This window comes from Brachyhypopomus gauderio, chromosome 1, assembly GCF_052324685.1.
Source record: "Brachyhypopomus gauderio isolate BG-103 chromosome 1, BGAUD_0.2, whole genome shotgun sequence".
Classification (NCBI taxonomy): Eukaryota; Metazoa; Chordata; class Actinopteri; order Gymnotiformes; family Hypopomidae; genus Brachyhypopomus; species Brachyhypopomus gauderio.
This window is the reverse complement of record NC_135211.1, coordinates 27327516-27344641: the sequence shown is the minus strand read 5'-3', so window position 1 is coordinate 27344641 and position 17126 is coordinate 27327516. Positions and strand designations below refer to the sequence as shown.

General features: G+C 43.5%; 1 protein-coding gene and 1 long non-coding RNA gene across 2 annotated transcripts; one reads left to right on the top strand and one right to left on the bottom strand.

Annotated features, from left to right (window-relative positions):
* Positions 1–298: 298 nt before the first annotated feature.
* Positions 299–8487, bottom strand: comtb (catechol-O-methyltransferase b). Its single transcript, XM_077007176.1, has 6 exons — positions 8351–8487; positions 1903–2079; positions 1610–1727; positions 1324–1517; positions 770–901; positions 299–636 (listed from the first exon to the last, which is right to left on the bottom strand). The coding sequence occupies exons 2-6, from the start codon at positions 2071–2073 to the stop codon at positions 457–459; spliced, it is 795 nt and encodes a 264-aa protein (XP_076863291.1). The 5' UTR covers positions 2074–2079; positions 8351–8487; the 3' UTR covers positions 299–456.
* Positions 8488–8659: 172 nt separating this feature from the next.
* On the top strand, positions 8660–16848 carry LOC143515166 (uncharacterized). The gene is made up of 3 exons (XR_013131046.1): positions 8660–8844; positions 8967–9067; positions 10831–16848. It is a non-coding gene; the product is annotated as an uncharacterized LOC143515166 (long non-coding RNA).
* The last annotated feature ends 278 nt before the right edge of the window (positions 16849–17126 follow it).

Below are 17126 nucleotides of genomic sequence, written 5' to 3'. Positions count from 1 at the left end.
GATAGATAAAGAGATTCCTCGCTGTGTTTGGAAATTAGATAAATGTGTCAGTCTTACCTCACATAATTTTCATGATCATGTGGAATTTTATCGTGGAATTTATGGAATGTGTCTTTTAATTGAACAAGTCACACTATAATTTTCATGTTTTATACTGGACTATATCAAATAACAATTTCCATTATTTCAGGATGGTAAAACACTTTTTGCAGGAGTGAACCGAATGACCGGCAAATGTAATATGAGTCTGCCCTCTAGTGTTACAGCATGGTAAACCACCGAACGTGCTTCATTGATTATGTGGTGTTCTATGTAATGCACTTGAAAAAAAAAGACAGAATAGTTTGTTATTTCACAGCATTGTTTTGTCCAAATATGCATTTCACAATAAAAAACATACAAGCTGTTGTCTTGACCTCTGAATGAAGTCCAAACATGTACCCTGTAGCCGTTGCCCTAGCCCAGATACACAGACTTCTCCAAGCCATCCTCAGCTCTGGTGTATTCGAGGTGAGATTTCAAGTAACGGCTTTCGTAGGACGCGCTTTTGCGCACGTACTCAAGGTAATCTGGAGACCCTGGACAGATGACATTGTCAGCTAGCAGAACGCTGCCCTTCTGAATAAGCCCACACTCCTAGAGAGAGAATAGGTACAAACAATCACAGGACAATTATGGAGCATCACAGTGAGACCACCTCACATAAAAAACAAACAGTACCAGGTCGGGACAGGATGGTGAAACGAGGTTACTGGCGGACTGGTGTTACCTCTAGCAGTTTGATGTCAGGCAGGTAGCGATCTTTCCAGTGATCCAGAAAAACAAAGTCAAACGTTTCAATCCCAAAGCGCTCCCTAAGGTGTGGGATCAAGTCCCCAGATGCTCCCTCCACTATATTTACCTGGGGAAGGTGTAAGAGAACCCTTTAAGTCCCTGGGCAAGAGTCCTCAAGCTACATGTGTGCAGTTATGCATATATATATATATATATATATATATATATATATATATATATATATATATATACATATACATATATATATATATATATAAAAGTCAAGTGGTGTCTGGATGCTTATGCGTATATAAATACATATATATATATATATATATATATATATATATATATATATATATATATATATATATATATATATATATATATATAGGTATTTATATACGCATAAGCATCCAGACACCACTTGACCTTTTTATTTAAACAGGTGATTTATTTAAGAGCGCATAAGGCACTTTGTGTTGGGAACAAGTTAGTCAGTTAACGTATGAGCGTACACAGTAGGTACAGTAGCTGTGCATCACATACCGTGTCCTTGAGGCCTGCCCAGGCAATCACCTGGCGGGCGACTGCAGCATAATCCGGGTTAAACTCCAGCGTGATGAGGAGGCCACCAGGGGGCAGCAGGCGGGCGATGCGCACGGTGGAGTAGCCACAATACGTACCGAGTTCCAGCACCGTCTGAGGATTCACCTCACTCACCACTGAGTCCAAGATCAAGCCTAAGAGAGTTCAAACACACACATACACACGGACATAAATGCACGTACATTCATACGGCCAGACGCTCGTGACTAAACGGAAATCCACTCACCTTTCTCGTCGCCCACGTTCATGGCCCACTCCTGGTGCCTGCAGAAGTGGTCAATGGCAGAGATCACGCTGACACAGTCCTTCTCGGTGGCTCTCTCCTGCACAGCTCTCAACAGACGCTAAAATGAAAACAGGTAACTAAACAGGTTGGAAGAGAGTTTCTTCAAAGTCATAATAGAGAATGAATAGCTTATATAAATAACTAATGCATTGTGTAATATTATTAAAAATTTAACTATGATTGCCATGGTATGGTTGATGTGTATACACGCAGTACACGTTTGCCTCCGTCACCTGTGGTCTTGTGGTCCCAGTAAACGTATCAAGCACCCTCTCCACAATGTCGCAGTGCCACAGCAGGGCTAGACTGCCGTTGAACTGCACTACAGCAGGGATGAGCCAGGACCAGAGAGCATAGAGCGCCCCCAAGAGGCCTGCACAGGACAGTAGTAGCAACAGCCACATAGTGGACTAGTGGGGGGAGGGAGACAGGGAGAATATCAGAGAGAGAGAGTGTGTGTTAGAAAGAGTGTGCGCTAACAGCGGACCATACAGCACACAACCTTAACTCACCACAGGAGCAATGATGTGTCAGCCACACTACGCTACACTATACTGTTTCTGTTACATCTTAGCCTGAAAATCCGCTTGTTTCCTCAGCATTTTATTAAGCGCCCAATAAATTCATCAACCGCAATACAGTTTATTGAAATCCTCCCAGATTTAACTACTTTGGCCTTCTCACCATCAGATCCAGAGGAGTTAGACAGTCTTAACCAACTGCTTAGAAAATACCTGCAGATCAGCTCAAGATATACTAGTAGCTCCATTCAAATATAAAAAGGCCAAATTAAAAACGCTCGCTTGTAAACTTGAATAGTAAAGTCTTTATGTATTTATTTAATAATAAAATAGTGAATGTTAGACTAAATCTAAAACCTTTTATAGGAAATCCAAGTGGTCTGTCATCTGGTGTGGTTGATATTGAACAAAAATTTGCATTAGAAGAAATTATTGAAGCCTTTCGTACACTCCCACAATTAAAATTGGAGAAAATAATTTCACTGCTATATTGTAGTACTTGCACTTTAGACTCAATTCCATCAAAATTACTCAAAGAGGTATTACCAGTTGTGATTGAACCTGTTCTAACGGTAGTTAACTCATCCATTACCATAGGTCACATGCCCCAAACTTGTAAACTAGTGGTCATTAAACCTCTGATCAAGAAACCAAATCTTGATCCAACTGTACTCTCTAGTTATAGACCCATTTCGAACCTATCATTTATATCCAAGATCATAGAAAAAGCTGTGGCCCAACAATTATGTTTATATCTGAATAAGAATCACATATTTCAAATGTTCTAATCCGATTTAGGCCCCACCACAGTAACTTCCCCATAGCCCTAGTTAAAGTAACAAATTATCTCCTTGCCTCAGATCAAGGCTATGTATCTCAACTAGTGCTTCTTGATCTTTGTGCAGCTTTCAACACAATAGATCACAGGATCCTATTAGAAAGGTTAGAAAACTGGGTTGGAATCTCAGGTACAACCCTTTCATGATGTAAATCTTAGTTAATGGATTGCTATCAAGTTGTAGAGCTCAATAACGTTCACTCCAAACGCACAAAAGTGAAATATGGCATCCCACAAGGCTCCATATTAGGACCACTGTTATTTACATAATATATGCTACCATTGGGCATAGTTACAACTAAACATGGTGTCAACTTTGGATGCACAGTTATCTTTCTGAGAGAACTCAGCGTGTATTCTTTAATGGTAGTTTTTCAGATAGTAAAAAATTAATTTGTGGTGTTCCGCAGGGGAGCTGTTTGGGTCCACTTTTATTTTCCATATTTTTAAATAATCTACTTTATGCTGCCAATAATTCTGAAGTAGTCATTCAGAATGACTGTTGATGATGTAACTTTGTTCTATGCGTCACCAACCTTGGCGGAGTTGAGAGACAATTTAAATGTTAAATTGCAAAGCATTGTTGAATGGGTGAGATTGAATAAATTAGTATTAAACATAGCTAAAACTAAATGTATTGTTATTGGTAGCAGGAGCGCACTTGCCAAATCTAATGAACTTAATTTGTCTATAGATGGGTTGACAATTGAGCAGGTTATTAAAACTAAATTATTGGGAGTCAAATTAGATCATTTGTTATCTTGGTCGGACCAAATCGATCATATTGTGTCAATGATGGGTAAAGGCATTGCAATTTCAAAGAAATGTTCTTCATATGTTCCATTGGCTGTCATGACTGATGTAGTGCGGTCACTTGTTCTGTCACACTTGGAGTACTGTGGAGGTCTTTTCTGGCTTGGAATATGCTTCCTATAAATGACAGGTTGATAATTAGTAGATTTACTTTTAAAAATTTACTTAAACAAAATTTGATTGAGCTTACATGAATGTTGGGGTGTTCTCTGTCTCTGTCGTTTATTTTGTGTTTAAGTTTTTGGATTTTTTTTCTGCCTTGTCCTTTTTGTTTTCTGTTGAATTTGTTTGACTTATGTTAATTTCTGATTGATTGTTTATTTCGATTGATTTTGTTTCTGTGTGGACCCCAGGAAGACTAATAATGGGGATCCTAATAAAGAATAAATAATAAAGAATAAAGAATAACTTTCACTGCTATGCAGAGGACACTCAACTTTACACATCAGCCAAACCTGATGACAAATCCAGAAAAATGGAAAAAAAAATTGAGGCCTGTGTAAGAGATGTTAAATGCTGGATGTCACAAAACCTCCACCATAATGGTGACAAAACGGAGGTTTTCCTTCTGGGCCCAAAGGCTGCAAGACAGAAAATACCAGATCTAATGCTAAATCTCGCAGACTACCCCATTACACCTGGCTCAGTAGCCAGAAATCTCGGCGTCATACTTGACTCTGACCTGTCATTTGATAAATACATAGACAGTACTACTAGGATAGCGTTTCTACATCTCTGTAACATTGGCAAGCTAAGAAATACATTATCCCAGCATAATGAAGAAAATTCACAAAACATTGTTAGCTCCAGATTGGACTACTGTAACTCATTTCTGTCATGATGCTCTAATAGGAATCTAAATAAACTTTAAGTAGTTCAAAATGCCACAGCCAGAGTTATAACTAGAACTAGAAAATTCGATCATATCAGTCCAGTCTCATCAGCCCTGCATTGGCTCCCAGGTAAATTCCGGATTGATTTTAAAATCCTTCTATTAACCTATAAAATACTTCACAGGCTTGCTCTTATACCCCCCCCCCCCCCCTCCCAACTATGGAATAACCTTCCAGAATGTTTCCGGGACTTAGTTTGGCATTTGGTAGTTAATATGCCCGCTTAGATGAAGGTACAGATCCAGGCGTTCATGGGCAAGGGGTTTAATGGTAAACTGGGGCGCTGGGGCCCAAGTCTGTGTTACCTTCTGGTTCTGCCCTTTTAGCTAGGCTGTAATAATTTAATGCCAGGGTTGGTGCCACACTCCAGAAATGTTCAAATTTCCTCTGTCCCACATACAGTCCCATACAGAGCTAATTGTCCCTTTCTTTTCCATATAGCTGCCGTCCTACCAGAGAAATACTGAGACATGGAAAGACAAGATTTTCCTGCTATCCACCCTGGGTCTGCCACCTCCTGCCTGACCAGTTATAGATGAAGGATCAACCCACTGCCCTGTCTAACCAGTTAAAGATGAAGGATCAACCCACTGCCCTGTCTAACCAGTTATAGATGAAGGATCAACCCACTGCCCTGTCTAACCAGTTATAGATGAAGGATCAACCCACTGCCCTGGCCCCTCTCACCACCCCGAATTCTGTGGGCATTCTGTGGTTCTTCTCTATGTTACGTAGGTGCCAGAAGTGGGATACGTCTGCTGAGCTAGAAGAAATCAACCTATGCATCAATGATCTTGAAGGTTGGTGGTGACGAAGAAATAGGGGAACCAAATCTTCTTCTTGCTGGATGGATCCAGTCAGGTGAGAGCTTGTACATCTGCTGCTAGAACAGCATGATGACCCAGACCACGGCCCTCCAGCCTCACACAAGAACTGTGGGAGCATAATGAAATGAGTACTTATGCAGATGAGCCCTCACGGACCGAGCCTGCTTTCATCCCACCACTCGTGTCTCTATTATTATTAGTTTTAATGAGATGGGTGTTTACTGATCAGAGAGGCCTTTTGCAGCCAGACCTCTCTTATTCAGCCAATCAGCGATGGCCACACCCGCTACATGCGTTGGGTTGGTGTTTTGTTCTTTATCAAAGAAATGAGAAATGCGGAGGGGTGTACCGACCCCTGGTCCCCCGCCAATCACAATCGGCAGAAGCAAGGAGCTGCTAAAGTCCCGCCCTCAAATTGAGCTTTAGAAATTGCATGGCAACAAGCCTTTGGCTCGGAGCAGTGAGGGAGATAGGGCGTGTCTTTCCTAGAGAGGGACCACGGCCATCGACACAGGCTCTTTGTATGAGCGCAGACACACACAGCCTTACTGAGGACAGTGCAACATGGAATTCTGCCTCATTGAGTATTCTCATTCTGTGGAATACTCACCTCTGATTGGTCAATCAAAGTGTCCGGCGGTCTGTGAATTCTACGTTGCTACAGGCAACGTCTGTAAGAGACTATATTGCATGTAACTGTTAACCCTTTGCAGCATGGTGGTCACTATTAGAAGTCACCTTGTTTTTCCTCATTTCTTAATTTGCATTGGTTTTTAAAGAGGGAACCTCTACATTTTCTGAAAATATTTCATGTTGTTATACAGACTCTTAAAACAGTAGCACACTGGAAGTGATGTAAGCATTGTAGTTTCTCTGTTTTTTGGAGGGGTCTGTCCAAAATGGCTTACCAGGTGATCCAGGTTGGTTTTGTATGTATGGCAGTTGTTTTTAATTGTAGATAACATATTATAGACTGAGAAAATAGAAAAAAATAAAAATAAAACTAAAACAATATACGCATTTATAGGGCTAAAATGGGGTGGTTTTGCCTAGTAACCACTGTGAAAATATGTCAAGTAGAGGGTCACATGGCTCAAAATTGGTGGTTACCCATAGTAACCACAGTGCATGTAGGGCAAACACAGAAATCACATGGAGAAATGGTGATAGACATTGAGCCTATATGATCAAATTCAACATGTTCATTTATTTATTCTAATTTAGAGATATTTTATACAGCTAAGTTGATATACTCTATTTCGCAGTGCGTCATGTCAAAACAAAAAATGACTGCTGAGGAGGTAGCAAGACTTTTGGTAGAAGCCATTCCATCAGATTCTTGTAGTGAGAGTGAGAGTAGTGATGAGGATGATGAGGAAGATCAGGGCAGTTATGGAATCCAGGGAAATTAAAATGACAGCAGTAGTAAATGTGAGCAGGGCAGTGATGAGAACCAAAATAATGAAGGTCAGGGCATAGACCAAGCAGCAGCAGCTGAGGGCCTCAAGACAAAAGCAGGGGGAGTAACACTGTGACTATTCTTATCCCAGAATGTTGTGAACAAACTGGTCCAGTTGACACTGATGAATTGACCAGTCCAGTAGACTTTTTCATGTGCTTATTTGATGAGGATATTTTTGAGCATATGACATTTCACAGTAACCTGTATGTCACATAAGCAGGGAAAACTCTCCAGCCTGTCACCACTGAAGAAATTAAATGGATGTGCAGAGTGCAAAGTTGGACTTTAAATCAATCAGCTTTTTATCACAAAAAATGAAATAATACAATGCAATCTTACAGGAAGCTGAGAATTAAATGAAAATGTAAATAATTTAGTAAGCGCCAATTAATGCACAGTGGAAAACCAGGGAAAGCACCTCAGAAATGAACTTTGACCCTGAATAAAAAAAAAAATACCCCAATTTTTTTGTTTTAGTTTAATGGTTTGTAACTTGTTCATATCAATAAATTTGGTATTTTGCAAAACAAATTGTGTGTCCACCACCAAAAGTACCGGGTCTACAGCTGCCCTGGTAGCACTAGAGCAGAGCAGGAGTATTAATCCATATGGTCCCTGGGTACAGGAACGGGCACCAGGGTACAGCTCCACACCTTCAAGGTGTTTGTACCACGAGTGCATTTCTAATAAAATGAGAGTGTTCAGGCAGCAATAGAGAGGGATGGTATTAAAGATGTTATCTTGACGGAGGACGTTGGTTTTGTGTTGTGAACAGAAGCAGACAGGACCTTGAGCTGTGCTGACAGCATGATGAGTAGAAGCATCACAGAGGGTGATAATGTGCAGATGGCAACATACAAACACGGCCAGTAAAAGCAAACCCTGATAAAGCCCATAGGTGGCAGCTTTGAATATCTGATGTGAACTCTGACCCTGAGCCGCATTGCAAATAAACACTTCGATTAAGAGAAGAGAACATGAAGAGAGGGGAAATGCAATCACGGTAGCACAAGAACAAAATGAAGAATGGTGAGAATGTGCACATTTCTACCACGCCAGATCAGAGCTGATAAGATACATAGAATGTGTAGGGAGTGAGTGCCTCCCTACAGAGACAGTAACAAACCCAAGACCCATTAAACCAAGGTTACGATACGTTCAGCTCATGGGAAATTGCTGAAAGAGATTCTAAAACAGTCCAGAACTACTATTAGTAAATCAATAAAGAAACACTACATTAGACAATGTAGAAAACGCTACAGCAGAAAACATCACATTAAAAAAAAACACATTAGACAATGTATAAAATAGAGTCAAAACCACTCACTTTTCCCTGATAGCTGAACCCTTCGTTACTTTGGGAGTTGCTCTTCGGTTCAAAACTTTGTTTTTAGCTTGAAATTTCACTGGTCACAGGCAAGAACAAGGACCCGCATTCCCAACAAATTATATCTGTCCCTCCCTCTCTCTCTTTCTCTCTCTCCCTCTCTCTCTCCCCCCCTCTCTCTGTCCCTCCCTCTCTCTCTTTCTCTCTCTCCCTCTCTCTCTCCCCCCCTCTCTCTGTCCCTCCCTCTCTCTCTTCCCCCTCCTCTCTTTCTCTCTCTTCTCCTGTCAGGGAAAGGTATGTAACGTTAGATTGGATCACTCTCCTTTACTTGCACACACTTGCACTCATGCACACCCACACACACAGCTTATGAACTCAACAACAGCAGACCGACTTAACGGAGCTGCCTGTGTGAACTGAGACAGGGCATTATACAACTGAAACAAAGGGTTGCCAGCAGCTCCTAGCACCCAACCAATCAGAAGCCTAAGCAGGTATGTGAGGAGTTTCAGCTGCAGAGATTCACCCTTTGCACTGCTGGTTTTAAATTGTGACAATGCTAATTTTATTAATTGTATTAAAAGCTTTTTTTTAATCTTGTTCTTCTCTACTACAGTCATCTCTGCATGGAGGTTCCTCCACTGAACCATTAGGAGAGTTGTGTGTAAAAGTGCTGGCTGTGTTATAGCTGACCTTGTGCAACTCAACATGCTCCAGGTTACCATTGTTCTTAATCAAGTCATCAGTTTCTAATCCAATCAGGATTCCTAAACACACATAAAAACTCTTCGTGCATGATCAGCTTTAAATAATACAAACACCTGCTGTGGCATTGCAATGAGCAACTAATGTAGTTAATCCCGATTCTTTTGAAACGTCAATTTTGTGAGATCTGCACATGTGCTCTTACTTGGATTCAGTTTGTTTGGTGTGCATTGCTTTTGCCCTTCAGAGCTTCTCTTCAGTCTGAGCCTGGACACAGTTGCTCTTGACAGGCTGCATGTCTGCAGGTCTCCTGCCGGTCATAATCCATAAAGCTGTAAGCCCTCTAGGATCCTGCAATGCTATGCAAGAAACCGCAGGTTGTTAGTCACGTGCTTTAGATCAGATGTGGATAGTGAGATCCACTCTTCAAATCCCGTCAGTAATGTCATCTGTTCCTCTGTATTAGGGTGGTGGGGTGTGATAAGCAGCTCTTTGCTTAGCTATACTTGATTACTATACAACACAGAAAAGTACATACAACTTTGAGAGAGATGAGGAACTATATGACCCACAATAACAATCTGTATACTGTAACATATCAACAGAGATCGTAGAGATCCCACAAAATTTTTTCAACAATGTATATTGTGCAGTGTTATGCACACAAATGTGTGTGTGTGTGTGTGTTTAAGGTTGTTAAATCTGGGCAGTTAGTGTCAATTTCCTCCAAAATAAAGAGCCTTCACCATCCTCTTCCTCTTAACAAGTCCAGCTCCTTTACTCCAGCACCCAGGTGTGATTGCTGAGAATTAACCACTCAAAAGCAGATAAGGATTCATTCATCCTAATAGGTTATGCAACAAGCACTGATTACCCAGGGCTTCTCAGTGGATCTTGGGGTTTCCCATCATAGCGATGATTATGATGATGATGATCATGATGATGATGGTGGTGATGAAGAACTCCTCTAGTCTGAGGAGTAGGAAGAGGGAGGGGTGGGGCTGCCCCACGCTTCTCCTCCCCATATATTCCAGTTCGATCCATCTTCTCCAATCATGTCCATCATTGAATTGAATTTAATTGAATTGAATAAACTTTATTGAACCCAAGAGTGGGAAATTCAGTTCCCCTAGGGCCCCGGTGTAAAGCACTGAGATCCCAGAGTGGACACAGCATCAAGAGAGCGCCGCCATTGACAGATTAGGGGAGAAACATAGAGAGATAAACATTAGGAGGAGACAAAAAAATATGACCACAGATTTTTCTCACAACAGGACAACAGTCTGTGAGCACACCAAAAATCCCCATAGCACATACAAGCATTGATAACACAGACAGTCAAGCAAAGAGAAGCGAGATTCATTCAGATAGGGAGGGGGGAGCCAGGGGCCTGGCACAGTTTTTGTGTCAAAGTTTGCGGTGGGAGGCGAGAGCCATCTCTGACAGTCTCTGTGTAGGAGAAGGAGCAGGTAACCAAGACAACGACCTTCTGGTAGAATTTTGTTTGGGTGTCAATGTAGATAAAACGAATGAGGAATTTAGCAAGGAGCCTGTCCTTGAGCACATGAGCACACGGAACCCCTTTTAAGTCCGCGGGTTCCCAACTGATCCAAATGATCCAACTTCACGCGTAGAGCATTAATACCATCCACGATCGAATTCAAGCTTTTACTAACAGTCACAGTCTGCATTCCAACAGCTCTACCCATCGCATCAATCATGTTGGGCAATTTTCGTGGGTGTTCGATAACTGACCCCACTCTTTTAATTTCCAGATACACCAGGGCAACGCCTAATCCAATCAGCAGATCCCCAGCGATCAAAGTTCCAAATAAGAAGACGTCCTCGACATCTTCCAGGGAGAGAGGCGCAAGACACACATTACGCCACGTCCCCCATGAGTCAAACACATATCCAGCTGAGAACGTCCCGTCCGGACATGTGGGTTCTCCTGCACCATGAATTGTGTAAATTGCGTGAGAGACCACTTAATCAAATCCATTTTCTTTATTGAAATTCGAAGAGCAGTGTCAGGGTACTGAGACGAGATAGAGAAGCTAAGCGAAGTGCAGGAGCAAGAGTGCAGGAGCAAGAGAAAGTGTGACTGCCTCTCATGTTCAAATGTGGAAGGGAGGATGTTGAGGAGACTCTGGTGGTGTTTGCTGTGACCCTGGTGGAGATTCTGTTCGTGCTTGCTATGACCCGAGTGGAGATTCTGTTCATGTTTGATGTGTCCCTGATGGAGATTTTGATGGTGTTTTGCTGTGACCCTGGTGCAGATTTTGTTGGTCTTTTGCTGTGACCCTGTGGAGATTCTGGTGGTGTTTGCTGTAACCCTGGTAGAGATTCTGTACTAGTACTAGTACTGTGGGTCAGAATCACACTCACTTCTGTTCACCAGCACTTATCAGTTAGAGGAATTTGCTTTGGTGTGATGATACTGAAGTATCATCAAGATACTGAGTAAGAACACAAGATTTACAGCAGACGTGAACAAGTCACTAAGTTGCAAGTAACAAGTATGTCTCAAGTCTTCACAATCAAGTCTCGAGTCAAGTCCCAAGTCAATACAATCAAGTCTCAAGTCAAGTCCCAAGTCAATACAAGCGAGTCTCGAGTCAAGTCCCAAGTCTTAAACTTCAATTCCTAGTCAAGTCACCAGATGTAATTTCAATATTTAACACAATTGATGCAGTTGATTAGTAGTATATTAAGTTAGTCAGACTAACTAATGTTAGGCATTTGAGTGTTTCGGTTGGCTTATGTGAGATGTCATTGCAATTGTCGTCGTCACCTACCGCCCCCCCTCGCCTCAGTGACTTTCGTTCGTCCGTCCGTCCCCCCCGGTCCCCGCTTTCGAATTATTGTTGGTGCGGACAGCTCACACAAGTCAAGTTGCTCATGTGGACCCTTGTAAAGGTTAATTTTCGACCCCTGAGTTATCATATCCCAGCTAGCTAGCTAACCGTTATAGCATTATGTTAAATATACACAGCAGAGACTTGTTTGTGCAGCCTCAAATGTTGAACAGTTTGAAGTGGTTGCATCTCCATCTCTTATCCTGACTCCACATGTCTTGCATGTCACAGTTCTTCTTTTATTCACAACAGCATAATCTTTATAATTGAACAGGATAATTTTTGGGAGCATGTTGCTTGTCCTCTCCGCACAAATTCAACGCTGCTGCACCCCTCCCCCTCTCCCCCTCTAGGTAATGGATAAACTGAGCAGTTCTAATTTTACAGCACCATTTAATACAAAATGATCCAGTTATGTGATTCTATATTACTTGTTTATTGTGTTAAAATAAGCATTTCAAGTCTTTACAAGTCTTAAAGCTCAAGTCCGATTCCAAGTCCAAGTCAGTAAAGGTAAAGTCTAAGTCAAGTCACAAGTTTTCAGTGATGTTGTCGAGTCAAGTCACAAGTCATCAGTTTAGTGACTCAAGTCGGACTCGAGTCCACGTCATGTGACTCGAGTCCACATGTCTGATTTACAGTATGAACATAACAACATTAGAGATAAAGACACATCGCCCTCAACAAGATAGTATATCAAATGTATAGATAGATGCATAGATTTACAACACTGGGAAGATCTGGGAAGAAGAAACACAAAATACTTTGTGTGTATGCTACTCTTGCAGATATTACACCACATCATAGATCAAGCATTGACCAACTGCAGTTTGTTCTACTTTGCAGAGAGCAGGATTTCAAGCATTTTGGTCAAGATAAAGCCCTGGGTGCCCTGATAAAAGATCTTAAAGATCTAGAGATGGGCGGCATTGCTTTTCCTGATGGACAGGTTTGCAAGGGAATATTGTGTTCTATTGTTGGGGACAATCTAGGTGCACATAATATAGGAGGATTCATAGAAAATTTTAGTAAGAGTGAATACTTCTGTAGGTATTGTACCATTGACAGAGCAACTTTTCAAGCAGATCCTCTTTTCAAAGGCAGTAAGCGAACAGTGCAGTTACATAGAGACCACCTCCAGTCTCTTGAGTGATGATGCAGCTTTGAGTTGCAGTGGTGGTGTCAAATTTGATTCTGTGTTTAATCAACTAAGCTATTTTCATGTGTGTTAGCCAGGGTTACCTCCATGTCTTGGTCACAACCTTTTTGAAGGGGTTGTATCTTCTGATTTGGCATTATACATTTGTTATCTTGTAACAGTGGACAAGCAATTCACATATAGGGAACTGAATCGACAGATAAATCAATTCAAGTACTTAGGTAATGATGGTAACAACAAACCCTGTGAGGTTAGTTCAGGGGGAGAAAAGCTATCTGGCCATGCTGCACAAAACTGGTGTTTACTCAGGATGCTGCCAGTCTTAATCGGAGACAAAATCAGTAATCCAAGTGACAGTGAAATATGGAGGCTGATTTTGCAGCTAAGAGAGATTGTTGAGCTCATATGTGCACCAGCTATTTTTACTGGTCAAGTAGCCTATTTAGGAGTTCTAATGGTGGAATATCTGTATTCTCGATAGCAAGCCTTTCCTACTCAACCACTAAAACCCAAGCATCATTACCTTAGTCATTATCCTGAGCTGATCATTCACTTTGGGCCTCTCATACATCTATGGTGTCACGCTCGATGGAGGAGGCACGACGAGCGAGAATGGTGCAACACAAGACGTTTATTAAACACTTCTTGACGTGAAAGCTCCGTGCGGAGCGCAAGCCCAACAGACACACTCACGCTGACACGAAACTTTAGACAAAGACGAGCACACGACACTGCGCGAACGCACATTAAATAGGTGATTTACAAAGACCCACGTGACCTCGAGACAAGGCACAGGTGTAACTAACGAACACGCTCAGAGACAACCCATACCCACGGAAGTACAAACATGGACATAACACGCGTTGCGCTGCTCGGGGCTCCCGCTTGACTTGCTCCCGATGGCTTCCCTCGGGGAGCGTCTGCCCTTCTTCTGGGCGCCACCGGAGTCTTGGCTCTCTGCCGTGCACTGGCTGGGGTCCGCCTCGTATCCAAGGGCGCGCTGAACGCCCGCTTTGAACCGCTGGCTATACCAGAACCTCTTCGCACTCCCGAGGACGCCGACGCCTCGCCAGTCGCCGTCTCCATCTCCTCCTCACTCTCGGAGACGCTGCGACCAAGCGACATAGGCTCCTCCGGGGTCGGGCAGCGAGAACAGTCCATACCGCTTTCCTCCGAAGGAACCCGATGTTCTTCCCGCGCGGACTTCATGGTAGCCTCCGAGCACTGAGCGTCGCTGTCTTCCTCGCTCTCGCTATCTTGCTCGGAGGGAAGCAGGCGAACGGAGGGAGAGGGACTGGCTTTCTCCTGTTCGTCGGATCGCTCGGTGAACTCCGAACACTCCGATGGCGGAGGGCTGAGGTTACCCTCCTCCTCGCTGGAGTGCTCCGTCGGAGCCGAAGACACTGACGGAGGGGGGCTAACGTTGTTCTCCCCTTCGCCGTAGTACATGGTGGGTGACGAATATACCGATGGCGAAGGGCTGACGTCATCGCCCTCCTCACCATAGTAGACGGTCGGAGCGGAGAACAGGGATGGGGCGTGACTGGCTCCGTCGTCCGTCTCCTCCCCTCCCGACTCATCACTCCCGAACTCGTTCTCGGGTGGGGACATGACGAGGGAGCCCACGCTCACGAACAGAGGCGCATCCGACTCCTCTTCGGGATCCTCACTCCCGGACTCGTATTCGGGAGGGGTGAGGGCAAAGGCGCCTACACCCACCTCTAGGGACTCACTGGATCCCCTCTCTTCGGGGAGTACCAGGTGCGGTGCGCTCTTCTCCTCCTCGGGGCATGCCTGGGCTGGAGCGCCGCGCCTGACGCTCCACATCCTCTCGGAGGCCAGCAGGAAGCACGCTGCCCCTGCTGCGCTTTCGGCCGCCTGAGCCTGACGCAGCAGGCGCGCACACACGGGGTCCTGCTGCATCTCCCCATCGGGTACTGGCACCGCGCAGCGACGCGCAGGGGAAGCGGCGTGACGGCGCTTGGCCTTCTTTCCCTTTTTCCTTGCTGCGGTGTACCCTGGCATTTGGTCGGCTCGTCTTTATGTCACGCTCGATGGAGGAGGCACGACGAGCGAGAATGGTGCAACACAAGACGTTTATTAAACACTTCTTGACGTGAAAGCTCCGTGCGGAGCGCAAGCCCAACAGACACACTCACGCTGACACGAAACTTTAGACAAAGACGAGCACACGACACTGCGCGAACGCACATTAAATAGGTGATTTACACAGACCCACGTGACCTCGAGACAAGGCACAGGTGTAACTAACGAACACGCTCACAGACAATCCATACCCACGGAAGTACAAACATGGACATAACACGCAGACAACGTAACGGCACGCCCACAGGGAGGGGTCCGGAGCTGTTCCGTAACATATGGACTCTAAGATTTGAGAGCAAACATACATATTTTAAGCAATGTGCCAGAAAATTGCACAACTTTAAAAATCTTTGTGGAACCCTAGCAGAGAGACATCAGCTGTTGCAGGCATTTCTTTATGCTGGAAATTTTTTTCCAGCAGATGTTGCTGTGGTCAAAAGCGCAGAGTTTTTTTTAGGTGACTATAATGAATGAGATTAGACAATCAGTTTCGCATCTCAACTTTGAGTCTCTCAACACTGAGATAGCACATGAAGTTACAGTGAAGGGCACAAAATACAAAAAGAACATGTACATCTTGATTGGTGAACAAGAAGGCCTTGTAGTGGGAAAAATTAAAGTAATTCTCATTCGGGTTTAGAAATACATTTTATTACAGAGGAGCATCAGGCTGTGCGTCTTCCTGACATGGGTGCTTATAGTCTTAAACCATTAGGGAAAATGTGCTGTGTTAACCACAAGAATTTGCTAGATTACTACCCCTTGCCTGAGAACATGTGTGGGGCATGCCATTACTAATTCTTCACCATACCTTTCTGTCCTTGTACAAAGATGCCCCTCTTGATTGAAGACATAAAGGCTATCATTCTCAAGGCTTTGCCCAATATTTCTGAAGAGACTTGTGGACAGCTGATCTCTTTACTTCAGAATTGTGGAGTAGAAAATAAAGACGACCTACGATATGTACAACAAGTGTAACGGCGGGTGTAGGAGGCAGGCACCACGACGTTGTATGTGAACAATTAACATTTATTGTTGACTCAAACGTGTAAGCTCCGAGCGGAGCGTGAGCATCACAAACACCTCTCACGCTGACACGAAACTTTAGACAAAGACGAGCACACGACACTGCGCGAACGCACATTAAATGGGTGAATTACACAGACTCACGTGACCTCGAGACAAGGCACAGGTGAAACTAACGAACACGCTCACAGACAACCCACACCCACGGAAGTACAAACATGGACAAAACGACACGCAGACAACGTAGCGGCACGCCCACAGGGAAGGGTCCGGAAATGTTCCATAACAGAACCCCCCGCCAGGGGATCGCTACTCCCGGAGCGTCCCACGCAGCTGGAAAGCCCCGAACCAACACCGACGGGCAGGTCCGGAGCCGCCAGGATCACGAGCCTCCGAGAGCCGTCACCTCCGGAGGACAAATTTCGATTGGGGTGTGAAAATCACAATTGACAAAATATGGCACATTTCATTCATTTCATTTCTCGCTCTTCTCAGCGTTTGTATCCGCCTCCTCGCTCCGCAGCGCGAGCTGCTTTAAAGTTCTTTGATATGAAGGAGTTCAAATTCCTTTTTGCACTTTTTTATTAAGCAAATGTTTTGTCTTTGTTGCTTATTAAGGACATATTAATGCATTTATATGCAGATAATAGATGTATGTTGGTGCAATAAACATACAGATCTGAATTCATTTAAAATGTGTTCTTATTGAGAATAATTTGTAGTATCTTTCATATCCAATTATTTGAAGTGCGTGGTCATGTGGCCCTCCAATAATAGTGCTGAAAAAATTCTGGCCCTTTTTATCATGGAAGTTGCCCATCCCTGGTATACAGACACTACAATGACAGTCAATTTCATGGTATGTTAATACAATGGTAAAAATCTGTAATTCAGAATATAGTATAGAAACTGTAAAATTACA

What these genes read in the sequence shown, in the direction of transcription:
- comtb (XM_077007176.1), bottom strand. Translation starts at nt 2,073, where the DNA reads ATGTGGCTGTTGCTACTACTGTCCTGTGCAGGCCTCTTGGGGGCGCTC. An exon ending in CTGGGACCACAAGACCACAG is followed by an intron (nt 1,728 to 1,902) that starts GTGACGGAGGCA and finishes TTTTCATTTTAG; the next exon opens with CGTCTGTTGAGAGCTGTGCA. An exon ending in GAACGTGGGCGACGAGAAAG is followed by an intron (nt 1,518 to 1,609) that starts GTGAGTGGATTT and finishes GAACTCTCTTAG; the next exon opens with GCTTGATCTTGGACTCAGTG.